Source organism: Taudactylus pleione, unplaced genomic scaffold (assembly GCF_031769625.1).
Source record: "Taudactylus pleione unplaced genomic scaffold, aTauple2 ptg000015l, whole genome shotgun sequence".
Lineage (NCBI taxonomy): Eukaryota > Metazoa > Chordata > Amphibia > Anura > Myobatrachidae > Taudactylus > Taudactylus pleione.
In genome coordinates this window covers 15,042,216-15,057,446 of record NW_028284417.1, presented here as the reverse complement: position 1 = coordinate 15,057,446, position 15,231 = coordinate 15,042,216, and the positions used below count along the sequence as shown (strand labels likewise).

The 15,231-nt window shown below is 42.9% G+C and overlaps 1 protein-coding gene across 2 annotated transcripts in view; it reads left to right on the top strand.

Annotated features, from left to right (window-relative positions):
* Positions 1-15,231, top strand: part of IBTK (inhibitor of Bruton tyrosine kinase) — a 147,150-nt gene that overhangs the window by 69,898 nt on the left and 62,021 nt on the right. For both annotated transcript variants that reach the window (XM_088471752.1, XM_088471761.1), the window contains exon 18: positions 3,461-3,578. In XM_088471752.1, coding sequence (XP_088327878.1) covers positions 3,461-3,578 — 118 coding nt within the window. The remainder of the gene's footprint in view (positions 1-3,460; positions 3,579-15,231) is intronic.

The following is a 15,231-nucleotide window of genomic DNA, read 5'->3' as shown; positions in this document are numbered from 1 at the left end:
GATATTGCTGGTATTTATAATATGCTGTATGTTTTACTCTGTGTCCTGTGCAAGCAAACAATGGTTATTTTGGTGGTATAGTATTAAATGTTTGCCATGAGTGAAGCTTTTATTGCCATGAAAGAGGCAATCAACTGAGATAGCTCCAGTTACTGAATATTTGAATAATTTCTATTTTTCGCATGGAGTGCAGCTGGTCAGCTCCATTACTCATATTACTTACGCAAATTGTGGGTTGATGAAGAGTAACGCCTCTAAGCAACATTGACCACACCAAATTAGCACAGAGCAATGTGTTACCTGGCTGGGAGGAAAGATAATAAAAGATGACTTCTAATGCCGCCTGTTTGCTGTGCAGTGCTTGTCAAATATGAACACAGTGCTCCTAGAGGGAGAGTGATAACTCATATGTAAACACTGTTCTGTTTGTGATCTTTATGACATTTACAATTGGGGAGCAAATACCTTTTATTTGTAATGTTAGCTGATTAAAGAACTGTTGTGTGCATACAGTGTACAGCCAGGACCAAAAGTTTTGAGAATGACACAAATATTGGTTTTAACAAAGTTTGCTGCTTCAGTGTTTTTAGACCTTTTTGTGTCAGATGTTACTATGTTATACTGAAGTAAAATTACAAGCATTTCATAAGTGTCAAAGGCTTTTATTGACAATTAAATTAAGTTTATGTAAAGAGTCAATATATGCAGTGTTGACCGTTCTTTTTTAAGACCCGCAATTCGCCTTGGCATGCTGTCAATCATCTTCTGGTCCACATACTGACTGATGGCCACCCATTCTTGCCCAATCAATGCTTGGAGTTTGTCAGAATTTGTGGGTTTTTGTTTGTCCACCCGCCTCTTGAGGACTGACAAGTTCTCAATGGGATTAAGGTCTGTGGAGTTTCCTGGCCATGGACACAAATTTCAATGTTTTGTTCCCCGAGCCACTTAGTTATCACTTTTGCCTTATGGCAAGGTGCTCCATCATGCTGGAAAAGGCATTGTTCATCACCAAACTGTTCTTGGATGGTTGGGAGAAGTTGCTCTTGGAGGATGTTTTGGTACCATTCTTTATTCATGGCGGTGTTCTTTGGTAAAATTGTGAGTGATCCCACTCCCTTGGCTGAGAAGCAACCCCACACAAAATGGTCTTATTCACGCAGGCGTGTCAGTGCATTTGAACGCCGTTACAGCAGCATGCATAAATTAGCCACTGCAATGCCACTGCGTGCAACAAGGTTAGCAATTTCTGAGTAAGGTAATTGTGTAAGTGTGCATGAGGCTCCAATGTTACTTGATGGTACCGATGTTTTCAGACTTGCAAAGTATTACAGAAGTGAGAAAGGTGAAGTGGACATCCTTATATCAAGCTGCGACGGCATTGCAATTGCAAACATTAGCATATTTTCGCAGTGGGTCTGCGTGCGTAAAATCGCAGCTGCGAACGCAATAGCGATTTGTATTGAATCAGACACTATGTCATGCAGTATGTCAATGATCCTTGTCAGCCAAGCAGGGAACATAATAATTGCAGCCAGTGATGAGATATCGGATATTAAACCAATCTATCAATGTAACAATTTACTAGTGCAAATGGAAGGTGCTGTATCTGATACCCTTTGCTACAATCATTCCTATTTATATATTTCTTAATTACTAACACAAACATTGTGATTATCTAACCACATATTTATTAACCTTATGAAATGCAAAATGAACCTGGCTGCAGTAGCTATGAAGTTAAAAGGTATAGTGTTGGCTGTCTGTAGAACTATTAGTGGTATATTCTGTGTTTTTATATTATTACTTCCTTTACAAATATTGTGTTGCCATAAATAGTGCTCCATCAACCTAACTAACTACAGTATAGCGCAGGGGTTTCTTCTCACTCCTCCTATATTCTTACAGATGTGTCCTCATACACTATTGCCACAGTCGCGCCAAATAGCCCTTCTCGGCATACCAGGTCCCGTGCAAAGGGTTGCACGCTCAATTGTGTATCTTAGTCGCAATCAAATGCGACAAAACCGCTTAAAAATACTACACTGATTAAATTGATATGCAACACGTGTACATTGGTGTGCGAATGAATCCGAATCTGTATATGAAGTGGTATAACGCATTGCCCGCTGCTATTTTTTTCACGCCACATTCTGTTGTGCTTCATCTGCAACTTTTTACATAATTAAAACTAATTTCTATGCAGATGAAGTCACAGCCCTGCGTCTCCCGTACAGATTGAGTGGTGTTTTGCTGTGTCTGCGATGTGAATAAGTCACAAATTTAACGAAAAGGCTGCTACTCTACACCACTCAGCATGGCTCACTCACGCGCACATGACGTATTGAGGCTAGGCGTATGAGGACACATCTGTATGTGTGCTTTGTATTCACTCTGATATAAACTTTCTTCATAAACTTCTTACATGCAAATCAATACCCCTCCACAAGAATATAAAAATTGTAAAATGCAGTGGAATATGTTGGTGCTATATAAATGTTAATAAAATTTCGAAATAATATTCTTTTTAATGTGTATAGTGAACAATTCCACATCAAAATATACATTTTGTATTAAAAAAAAACTATTTTGCTTTGTATTATTTCAAAAATTGATAATGCCAAATGCCATTTTATAACTGATTAATAGCATATCCCCCACTGTACATCTATAGATTGTGCTTGTAAATTTGTTTCTATCAATATAATTTTTCAATACATTATAACTTATCAATATTTGGTATGAATTGCCTCCAGACTTATTACATTACAGCACTGTTCCTTTAATAATAAATCACAATTATCTGTCTTCTGCCCAGATTGTGTAGTTCACAACTGTTCTCAGTGATACATGTAAATATATCTACAGAAACTTACAAAACTTACTAATTAATCCAGCATTAAAACTGGTCACACAATTTGTGAGAAAGTAAAAACTACAATAGCATGATAAATCTAAATATTTATTTAAATCATTGGGCTATAAAGTTGCCAAAGTATGAATCCAATATGCTTACTGTTGTAGTAGGAATGTATTTTTATCTCGTCATCTCAAAGGTTTCATAATTGCCTCTATTATCTGCTAATTTAAATGAATGTAAAATGATATACATTATGCCTATCTTCAAAGAAATATGTGCTACAACCTTTTTCCCATTTGGTATTCTCCTCTTGTGGAATACTTACATGGTATCTATAGTATGGTTTATTAATGATCTGTCTGTGTAGCCATATGCTTATGTTTACGTTTCATATTGTATTATTCATCTTTGTGACACAATAGTTTGTACAGTATCTGGACACAGTATATGTATGTCTAAATTCAACTAAATACAAATATTTTGTTGATTTCTCTATTACATTTTTGATATATTCAACTGAAACTGGATGCTGATTCCGTATTTCCCTAATACAGTATCATGTAAAGTTATCTCTGTGTTTTTGCTTTTTCCTTCCCCCAGTTACTCTGAAGAATGCGGCTGAATTACTGGAATTTGCTGCTTTGTACAATGCTGACCAGCTGAAACTTTCCTGCTTGCAGTTTATAGGGTTAAACATGGCTGCTCTATTGGAAGCAAGGTCCGTCTACTCCATTTTTTTATATGCTTTATTGAAGTAATTAACCCACCAACACACTTATGTATACATTGTTTACAGTATTTGGCTTTGCTTTTGATGTTTTCACAATTGTGTGGACTACAAATGTGTATGTGTACTACATGGCAGGATTCCCATAGAGCAAACGTCCTTTTAATACATAGATAGTTCCCAATAGGCTGTAGTTTACACTTCAGTAAGCAACATCTTTTTAAATTACTAAATAATCTGTTTGTGCTGTCCTTTAATCCATTCACTACAAGATGTTGATTTCAGCAACTACACTTTATCTTGATGTAAAAGTTGGTCTCTCTCTGGTCAAAGCTCACTGCACTGGACATGGTTTCTAAGTAATGTCTAGATAAATGAAACTTCAGGGCAACAGAAACATCAATAGTGACATGGCAGCTCTTAAAATTAAGTGTGTGTTGGGCCCTGCAAGCCATCCTCTTGGCAAATTCGCACTGTGAAATACATTTGCAATCCAATTCCTAGCTCTCATTACTTTTCTAGATGAAATTTAGTTTTTTTGTTCTCAACCCCCTGAGCAGTTGAAAAGGTAGGGAAAATCCTTTAAGGTAGAAATGTCAGGACACCGTGCAGAACCTCTGGTACACCCCTCCCAATGAATAATCACACACTAAAAGTGGTTTAAATGTCATCATTTGGCCAATAAAGACATGTCAGTTTTCAGGTTAATTTCTCTTAAAAGCGCAATAATGGATTAAATAATGTGGGAGAGTATTAACAAGCAGCAAAGTGTAAAAGGTTCAACAAAGCTTTGCTGCATAAGACTCTTTTCCCTAGCTATGCTTCCACTTAAGGCAAAAGACACTAAGGCTTTAATTTTCTTTAGGACTGTGACGTATGAGCTTGGAGTTTACCGACAACAAATCACATAAAAAACACATTTATTCGTATTTGTATTTTGCTGTTTTTTCAAAATAAAAACAAGACAAGAAATGTTTACAGTAAGAAAAAGTGTTTAAAATCAGTAAGTTCGTTTCACTGAGTCACAGTGGGATAATATTCTTGGCTCTTATATTTCATTCATGTAATAACTTGTTGATGCATACAATTGTATACGTATAATTCTATGTATTCACCTATCAGGTAAAAGTATATTAGTTGTTTTTAATTAAACAATTGCGTGTTGTAGCAACACAGTAAGTGTCTTTCAAAATACGAAATAATCTATTCTTAGTTATAAAGAGCAACTGCAACAATGTAAGCAAATTATTGCTTCACTGTTGCTCAGGTCCACCTGATAGGTGAATACATAGAATTATACGTAGCCAAGAATATTATCCCACTGTGACTCAGTGAAACGAACTTACTGATTTTAAGCACTTTTTCTTACTGTAAACATTTCTTGTCTTGTTTTTATTTTGAAAAAGCAGCAAAATACAAATACGAATAAATGTGTTTTTTATAATAAATAAAGGTTATGTTTTACTAGTTTAGTAATTATTAATTTTTGAGTGTCCTTGTGGGCACCTGAATAGTCTCACACTGTTTCTGCTTTTGATGTGATATCATACCCTTTTAGTGAGCAAGGTAGCATCACTTCCCCCATATTGAAGTATGTAAAAAAAAGAATATGCACTACAATATAAATGCAATATTAATTGAAATATATATCAATAGGGGGCTTCAGGACTAGTATCAAAAATTCTGTGCGGGAATTCAAAAAATTATCTTCTAACGACAACAAATCACATCAATTCATTAATTAGTATTTGCAGCATAATTCAGTGCAGCTTATTTAAACAACCCCCTTCATCATGGCCATGGCCTGTCCTCTCTACGTAGCAAATAAGGGGAGACTTATTATGTTCCTTACTAACTTGCATTTTGGAGACAATTTGCCCTTTAAACGATTTCTCACAGGACGACTGACCTGTCCAGTCATCTTCATTAACTCTCCACTCGATGTCTTCACAAGATTGCCACTTGGTGTGATGGTTAGAATGGAGGGAGTTTGCCCAAAGGTGACGACATATTTAAGCTTGTGTGTGTAAATATGTGTATGTATACATACACATATATATTATTGTAATATGTCAGTGAGACTTTACACTGCAGAACCAAGAAAACTCCCTAGTGCATACGTACCGTGTGTATTGGCAACAAATGTTTTGCCAATACACATGGTACGTGCGCACGTAAAGGTTTTAAAGTCTGGATGACATATCTTTTCGTGCCACTTTTTCCCTTAAAATGCATCTTATTCGCAAAGTGATACGAATAGGACGCACAACCAGCTTCTGTTGATTAAAATTATATGCATTTTAAGGGAAAAAGATGCATGAAAAGACGTCTCACCACCGAGTCTCAAGGGGCTCACTCATTGTATAACGTGACTTGTAGCGCACGGAGGATAACTGTATGTAGACACTATCTATCTATCTATCTATCTATCTATATCTATGTATAGATTTATGTAGTATCCAGTGCTCCGGCACTCCCATCACTCAGTGTATCTGGGCGTTCAGTCCCAACTTGCTCCGGTGCCCTCCTCAGGGGAGAACACCCCCAAATTAATACTGGAAATATCAAGGCAGCACTCGGAGACAAATAAATGCAATACTCTCACCAGAGGGATTTTATTGTTGGTCAACTTTTCGGGGTGTTCCACCCCTTCCTCAGGACAACATAATAAACAATGTGCAAACAAACAGTTCTTAAATACATAATGTGTAATCCCACTCCCATCCCTCCATTAACGACTAAATATATATATATATATATATATATATATATATATATAAGCAAAGTTAAACTCAAGGTATGCTATTTTCATGTTACAACGTTACAATTCTGAGCAATACAGTAGGCACTTGCAGTAAACTGGAGTCCCTTGAAGGGGACTGCAGGCTTAAATACATTGATCAACACATGAACCATTAATCAACTAATGCACTGATCAACTCCTCAACTATTTATATATATATATAAAATATGTGACAGTATTCTATATTCGGCACTCCCATAGTAATCCTTCAGCCACCTGGGTGCCCCTGTTATTTTGCAAATAGATTACAGCGACAGTACCCAGAGAGTATACCAAGCACGGCACTCCAGGGTTCTTTAAAAGAGATTTTATGGATGCTGTTGCAGATTACACCATATTGTCAATGTTTCAGGGTTCCCACAACACTCCATGACACACAGCAAGTGTACAAGATATGTGTGGTTACGTGTGCTTACCTTTAATACCCTCTAAGGCACAGGTTCTCAAACTTGGTCCTCAGGACCCCAAATAGTGCATGTTTCTTCTTCAGGATCCATAGGCTCCACAGGGAGACTTTGGGGTGTAGGTGATGGAACTGAATCCGGGCACCACGCAGTTAAAAGCTTTCAGCTCCCAGGATGCACTGGTCCACTCTCCCTATACCCCGAGCCAGAGGTACCTCAGTTTCATTGGTGCCTGGCTGGAGTCGGTCACCATTACGCAGGGGGCTGCTTAGGCAGCCCTTAAGCTTGTTATTTTTATGATTTAATTTAGTTTCCTTCTTATTCAACAGAGCGCGCAGCAGCAGAATGTCCGTGGGACGTCTGCGCTGCCACTCCGTCACCCCTCCGGTGCCGCGACGCCAGTGCTGATCTGCTTACCAGGGGTCAGCGCTAGCCAGGGTCCCTGGGGAAGACCCAGATTGCGCAGCCGGACACTAAGGGGACAGGTAAGGTGGGTCACCGCTCACGGTGACCCGCGTGTTAAGGCAGTCAATACCTCCGGTCTCAGGGGACAGACCGGAGGTGGCTGAGTGTGTGGACTCAGACTCTAACCACCGCGATCCACTAGACCGTGATCCAGGGACATTCAGTGCAGGAACCAACATCCCGGGGGTTAACGATCAGCCAGGGGAGACGGCTTCCCCTTTTCAGCGGCTCCTTCCCTCCACTCAGGGCGCCTTTGCTCTGAGGTCTGGCTTCGATGAGCTGTTTTCCTCCTCGGCCACGCCCCCTCTGAGGTGTCCGGCTGCCATTTTCTTCACGGTGCAGTCGCAGCTCTCTCAGGACAGCGCGAGGTCCGGTCCCCCTACATACCTCTCTCTTGGGTTAGTGTATGTAGCGCTATAGCCTACCAGACACTTGAGTCTATGTAGTTGATTGTAGGGATTCAGTATGATTTACCGGCGGCTGGGTGTGCCTAACCCTAACCCTCCCTTCCCCTAGCCTAACCCTAACCCCCCTCCCCGCGGCTGTCTGCACCCGGCTTGCCTTCGATCGGTAAGCCGGGTGTCGGGCTCCCGGCGTAGGGAAAATGACAGCCGTTGGGATTTCAACTCCTGTCATTTAACCCTTGCCGGGATTATACAGTCGGGAAGCCGGCGGTCGGGATTCCGTCCATCGGCTTCCCGATGGTAGTGCCAATTTGCAGTGTGAATTCTGCATTGTATGTGACTTATGCTAGCGCTGCCTGTCTGTGTCTTTTTTCCTGTCAGTATATACCTATACCTTTCCTCTAATTCTGCACTAATACAGGTGTAGTTAGGGTGGTTCTTTTACCTCACATATATAAAAGATAATATTTGTGAGGTCTGACACATACTGTTGTGCGCTGCTCTATGCCATATGTAGGCAAAGGCTCCTGCAGCTCAAAGCGTCAGACAGGACGTGTGTGTATACAGTGCATCTGGAAAGTATTCACAACGCTTCACTTTTTCCACATTTTGTTATGTTACAACCTTATTCCAAAATGGAATAAATTCATTTTTGTCCTCAAACTTCTACACACAATACCCCATAATGACAACATTTAAAAAGTTTTTTGAGATCTTTGCAAATTTAATAAAAATAAAAAAAATAACTAAGAAATCACATGTACATAAGTATTCATGGCCTCTGCTCAATACTTTGCTGATGCACCTTTGGCAGCAATTACAGCCTCAAGTCTCTTGGAATATGATGCCACAAGCTTGGCACACCTATCTTTGAGCAAAGCTCCACCTGGTTTTATTTATATATATATATATATATATATATATATACACATACACACACACTAGTGATTGCACAGTGCCATATTGTGTGACAAGGGTAACGAGCACAATGCTGCGCCTTTCTGCCATCTTGCAGGTTATGTCTGAGACGTCATCTGACGACAGGGAGATTGCAGATGCATCTAACCCTGATTCCCCTCTGCAAGAGGCATAGACTAGGTCGAATATTAATATTCCTGCCTTGGTGCGTGTGGTCAGATCCATATTGGTAATAGAGAATGACGAGCCTATCCCTCAATCCAAACACCCTCAGTTTAAATGGGTAAAGGTGACTTCGGCAGTATTCCCTCTATCAGACCAGCTGGTAGAACACATGGCTGCTGCCTGTCAATCGCCTGGTAAGAGGTATCAGCCTCAAAAGCGTTTGGCCCCATGTTATCCATTTCCTGAGGCTCATTGTAAAAAATGGTAATCACCCCCTGCGGTGGATTCTCATGTTATACGTTTAATAAAAAGTGCTACAGTGCCTATGCCTTCCATTTCTTCATTAAAGGATCCTACAGATAGGAAGGTGTAAACTTGCCTGAAATCGATATACTCTTTCAGGAGCTATTGCCCGCCCGTCCATGGCTATCTCGCGGGTAGCTAAAGCTATAGAGAGCTGGGCCAATGCGCTTGAAGACTCATTCCACACGGAAGCTCTTGAGAATCAGGTGTCATTGGTTGGCCACATTAGGAATGTGGCTGCATATATTGGTGAGACTGCTCTGGATGCCAGTCTACTGACCTCCAGGGTCTGGGCCGCGGCCGTGTCTGCTCATCGTTCCCTGTGGCTGTACTCTTGGAGGGCTGACACTGATTCTAAGAAAGGCCTGCGTTTCTGCCTTCAGCTTCTGTCCCTTCAAAGTTTCAAGCTTCTTCCCTTAGTCCTCAAGGAAAACCCAAAGGGCAGTCCTCTCCTAGACAGTAAGTCGCAAAGAAGACTGCCAAGCCTAAGAAACAGTCCTGGATCACAAGACGCCCTGCTTCCAAACCAGAGGATAAACCCTCAGCCTGATGGGATGGGGATCCCAGAGTGGGAGGCCGACTTCTTCAGTTCGTACTGGTGTTAAACCACCAAAGACGCTTGGGTAAGAGAAGTGATCTCTCACGAGTACGCTCTCCAATTCCTTCGAAGACCTCCTCACCAGTTTTTCTGCAAAGGCCCTCCTTCAGAAGAACAAGGCCTTACAGATCCAGAAAGCCATACAGTCCTTGCTGCAAGCAGGGGTATTTGTGCCAGTCCCACTATCCCAGCCAGGGACTGGTTATTATTCTACTCTTTCTGGTGCAGAAGCCAACTGGGTCTCATCGGCCTATCCTCAACTTCAATTCCCTGAACAAGTTCCTCAGGGTGCCCAGGTTCAGGATGGAAACCCTACGCTCCATTATACTGGCTATAAAACCTGGGGATTTTATGGTATCACTGGATATTCAGGACGCATGCCTACATGTCCCTATAATGCCCTCTCACCAGCATTATCTACTGTTTGCTATACTACAGCAACACTTCCAGTTCCGGGTGCTATCCTTTGGCCTGTCCACAGCTCCAAGGGTGTTTAGCAAACTTATGGCTATCATGGTGGCGCATCTGCGGAATCGGGATCCGGCTACTACCATACCTGGACAACCTCCTCCTGTTGGCGGGGTCTCCAGAAGTGCTTCGCCACCAGCTACAACTGACAAGTGCACGGGTGGGTAATCAATTGGAAAAAGTCCTCCCTGAACCCCTTGCAGAGGATGATTCATCTGGGTGCCCTACTGGATTCTCAACAGCAGAGAATCTTTCTTACTGCAGACAAGATCTCCACATTACAACTACGAGTACACAGATGCCTCCACAGTCGCCGGGTGTCAATACACTCGGCGATGCAGGTTCTGGGATCCATGGTGTTTACCTTCGACATATGCTCAATTACATTCCAGGCCTCTACAGGGGCTGATCATCTCCAGATGGAATGGATTGCCCCACCGGATCAAAGCTCAGACTATAGTGCTCTCACCGGAGGTGCATCTGTCTCTGTCTTGGTGGCTCCTGACATCTCATCTAACTAAGGGTCGCCCGTTTTGGATCTCGGACTGGGTACTCTTAACAACGGACGCCAGTCTCCGGGGCTGGGGCGCATTGAATGGTCCGCACTCTTTTCAGGGTCGTTGGACAGCAGTCGAAGCAACCCTTCCAATCAACATAACTTCGGGCTGTGTACAGGGCCCTCCAGTTGGCCAAACACATACTTTATGGAAAACCCCTACAGGTTCAGTCTGACAACGTCACCACGGTGGCTTGCATCAACCATTAAGGAGAACTCGAAGTCGGGCAGCAATGATAGAAGTGTCACGCATTCTGACATGGGCAGATTGTCACCTCCCGACCATTTCTTCAGTGTTCATTCCGGGAGTTCTCAATTGGGAAGCGGACTTCCTCAGCCGTCACGACGTGCATCCAGGGAAATGGTCTCTTCACCAAGGGGTGTTTCAACTCCTAGTGGACAAATGGGGCCTCCCAGAGCTGGACCTCATGGTCTCCCGACACAATCACAAATTAACAGTGTACAGGTCCAGAACAAGAGATGCCGAGGCAACCTTGGTGGACACACTGTCGGTAAAGTGGACTTTCCAGTTTGCGTACCTGTTTCCTCCAGTCTCCCTTCTTCCTCGAGTTCTTCGGAAGCTCAAACAAGATGGAGGCACTGTCCTGCTGGTGACTCCAGCTTGGCCCAGACATCATTGGTACTCAGATCTTCGGAGTCTTTCCATCAACACTCCGTTCCTGCTGCCTCAAAGTCCGGACCTGTTGTCTCAGGGTCCTTGCCTTTATCCAGACCTGGATCATCTGTCTTTGATGGCGTGGCTCTTGAGACATCCCTCCTAAGATCCAAAGGATTCTCTAGCTCTGTCATCAACGCGATGCTTCGAGTGCGTAAGCCGGCTTCTGCTAGGATCTACCACAGTGTGTGGCATACATATTTCCAGTGGTGTCATCCCAGAAATTACAACCCTCAGGTGTTTTTCGGATCTCCAGAGTCCTGGCCTTCCTTCAAGCTGGATTCGACCTCGAAATCCGCCTGGCCTCGCTGAAAGTACATATGTCTGCACTGTCAGTATGGTTCCAACGTATAATTGCTTCCCTTCCGGATATCCACACCTTCCCCCAGGGTGTCCTCCGGTTTCAACCTCCCTTTGTCCCTTCCTTTGGATTTGGCAGTAGTTCTTCGGGTCCTCCATTTGAACCACTAGATTCAATAGAACTTAAGTGGTTAACAGCTAAGACTCTTATTTCTTCTGGCGATTACATCTGCCAGGAGAGTGTCAGAATTGGGGGAGCTCTTCTGTCGCTCCCCCTTCCTGATATTTCAGCGGGACAGGGCTGTGCTTCGCACTCGCCCTGAGTTCCTTCCTAAAGTTGTTTCTAGTTTCCACATTAATGAGGAAATTATAGTCCCAGCCTTTCAATCACCAGATCTTTCGGCAGGAGAGGCCTCCTTGGATGTGGTCCGCGCCTTCAGGATTTTTGTGGACCGTAACAGTTCCCTTCGGAAATCAGACTCCTTATTTGTGCTCTATGGATTTCACAAGAAAGGATGGCCAGCCAATAAGCAAACATTGGCTAGATAGCTTCGTATCACTATCTCAGAGGCTTACACTCAGACTGGCCTGCCTGTTCCGGCTTCTGTTAATGCTCATTTTACTCTGTGGGGTCCTCGTGGGCAGCTCGCCGTGGCACCTCGGCTGTTCAGCTTTGCAAGACGGCCACGTGGTCTTCTGTCCAGACCTTTATAAGGTTCTATGCCTTTGATACCTTCACCTCTCCGGATGCTTCCTTTGGGTGCCGGATTCTCCTCAGCGCAGGAGCGTCCCCACCCTTAAAAGGACTGCTTTGGGACATCCCCAAGGTCTCCCTGTGGAGCCTATGGACACTGAAGAAGAAAATGAGAGTTATGGTAAGAAACTTACCTTTGTTAACTCTCTTTCTTCGAAGTCCATAGGGTCCACAGGGCACCCGCCCTGACAAACCTGGCTTTATTAGGGCTATCTTGCTAGTAACTGGTTTCCCTTCTCCTTCTCTGTGAGAGTGTGATTCGTGAGTGTACCAGTCTTCCTTCTCTCTTATCCTCCTCCGGCCTTTGACTTATTACCAACTGAGGTGTCTCTGGCTCGGGGGCGGGGTATAGGGAGAGTGGACCAGTGCATCCTGGGATCTGAAAGCTTTTAACTGCGTGGTGCCCGGATTCAGTTCCATCACCTACACCCCAAGGTCCCCCTGCTGTGGACCCTATGGACTTCGAAGAAAGAGAGTTAACAAAGGTAAGTTCTTACCATAACTCTCATTTTTCCAGGTCTCCTCACAGAATCACAAGTGAAATAATTAGCTCCACCTGTGGATCTTTTAAAATGGGTCAGTGAGTAATGACTACACCTGTGCACCTGCTGGGTGACCTGGAAAATGTGACCCGTGTGGGGTCTTGAGGACAGAGTTTGAGAACCACTGCTTTAAGGTTTAGTTGCAGCTGACACTGGAGCACGGAGCGGATCTCCTGCCCATCCTTGTTTTTGATAGACACATTATTGCAAACAAGTGCTATTTGTTTATTGTGCATGCAGACAGCCGGAGTGCTACACGAGCGTCAGGGGTTGCCATATTAACCACCAGACGCCTAGCAGCCACGTCATCATGGGAGCGCCCTAGGATGGGCGGGAGAGCCGCGCTGCGTTCCGGTGTCAGCTGCAACTAAGCCTTAGAGCAGTGGTTCCCAAACTTTTTTGAATCACGGCGCCCTAGAGTATCAGCATTGTTTTTACGGCACTCCTAACTTTAACATTGTTGTTGAGAAATTCAGAAACAAATTAAGTAAAGTGGAGTATATTATGCTTAACTGTCATCCTTAGGTTCAGGTCTGTAGTAGTGAACAGGTTGTGCTTCTATTTGCCCACATATTTACATTACATTGACTATAAATAAGTTGATTTGGTGCTGGACCACCAACTTGAGGCACCCCTGCAAGTGCCCCGAGGCACCCCTGGGTGCCACGGCACACAGTTTGGGAACTACTGCCTTAGAGGGTATTTAAGGTATGCACTAGTAACCACACATTTTTTTCACACTTGCTCTGTGTCCTGACACGGGGTGTTGTGGGAACCCCTAGACGTTGACAATACGGTGTAATCTGCAACAGCATCTACAAAATCTCTTTTAAAATATCCTGGAGTGCTGTGCTTGGTTTACTTCTCACTCTTTCTCTCTCTCTCTCTCTCTCTCTTTCTCTCTCTTGACAGTGTAAGAATCAGAGTAACAACACAGCCAGCCAGCTGGCTGTACTGTTACTCTGATCCTTACTCTGTCTTGGCAAGGGTCCCCTGGGACCGAAATGTCGACTATAAGATGATTTGTAAGTAAATAAACCTTTGTTGACCTTTGGATGAAGACTTTGAATGCCCTTTTTTTCTGGCACGTATGAAGTGGACCGGTTCTTAAAAGGTGCACCCCCACAGTGCAATATTGGAACAGTGAGTGCAGATGCGATTTGGTGTGCTGGCTCCTATTTTTGATTCTCCTTTCTTTAGGGGTTTCAATACAGTTTCATATATATATATATATATATATATATATATATATATATATATACACAGTCAGGTGCATAAATATTGGGACATTGACAGAATTTTCATATTTTGGCCTCTATTCACCACCACAATGGCTTTGAAATGAAACAAACAAGATGTGTTTTAACTGCAGACTTTCAGATTTAATTTGAGGGTAATGACATCCAAATCAGGTGAACGGTATAGGAATTAAAACAGTTTCTATATGTGCCTCCCACTTTTTAAGGGGCCAAAAGTAATGGGACAAACTAAACAATCCTAAATCTAACTTTCACTTTTTAATACTTTGTTGCAAATCCTTTGCAGGCAATTACAGCCTGAAGTCTGGAACGCATAGACATCACCAGACGCTGAGTTTCATCCCTGGTGATGCTCTGCCAGGCCTCTACTGCAAATGTCTTCAGTTCCTGCTTGTTCTTGGGGCATTTTCCCTTCAGTTTTGTCTTCATCAAGTGAAATGCATGCTCAATCGGATTCAGGTCAGGGGATTGACTTGGCCATTGCATAACATTCCACTTTTTAGCCATAAAAAACTCTTTGGTTGCTTTTGCAGTATGCTTCGGGTCATTGCCTATCTGCACTGTGAAGCGCCGTCCAATGAGTTCTGAAGCATTTGACTGAATATGAGCATATAATATTGCCCGAAACACTTCAGAATACATTCTGCTGCTTTTGTCAGCAGTCACATAATCAATAAATACAAGGGAACCAGTTCCATTGGCAGCCATACATGCCCACGCCATGACACTACCACCACCATGCTTCACTGATGAGGTGGTATGTTTTGGATCATGAGCAGTTCCTTTCCTTCTCCATACTCTTCTCTTCCCATCACTCTGGTACAAGTTGATCTTTGTCTCATCTGTCCATAGGATGTTGTTTCAGAACTGTAATGGCTTTTTTAGATGTTGTTTGGCAAACTCTAATCTGGTCTTCCTGTTTTTGTGGCTCACCAATGGTTTACATCTTGTGGTGAACCCTCTATATTCACTCTTGTGAAGTCTTCTCTTGATTATTGACTTTGACACATATACACCTACCTCCTACCT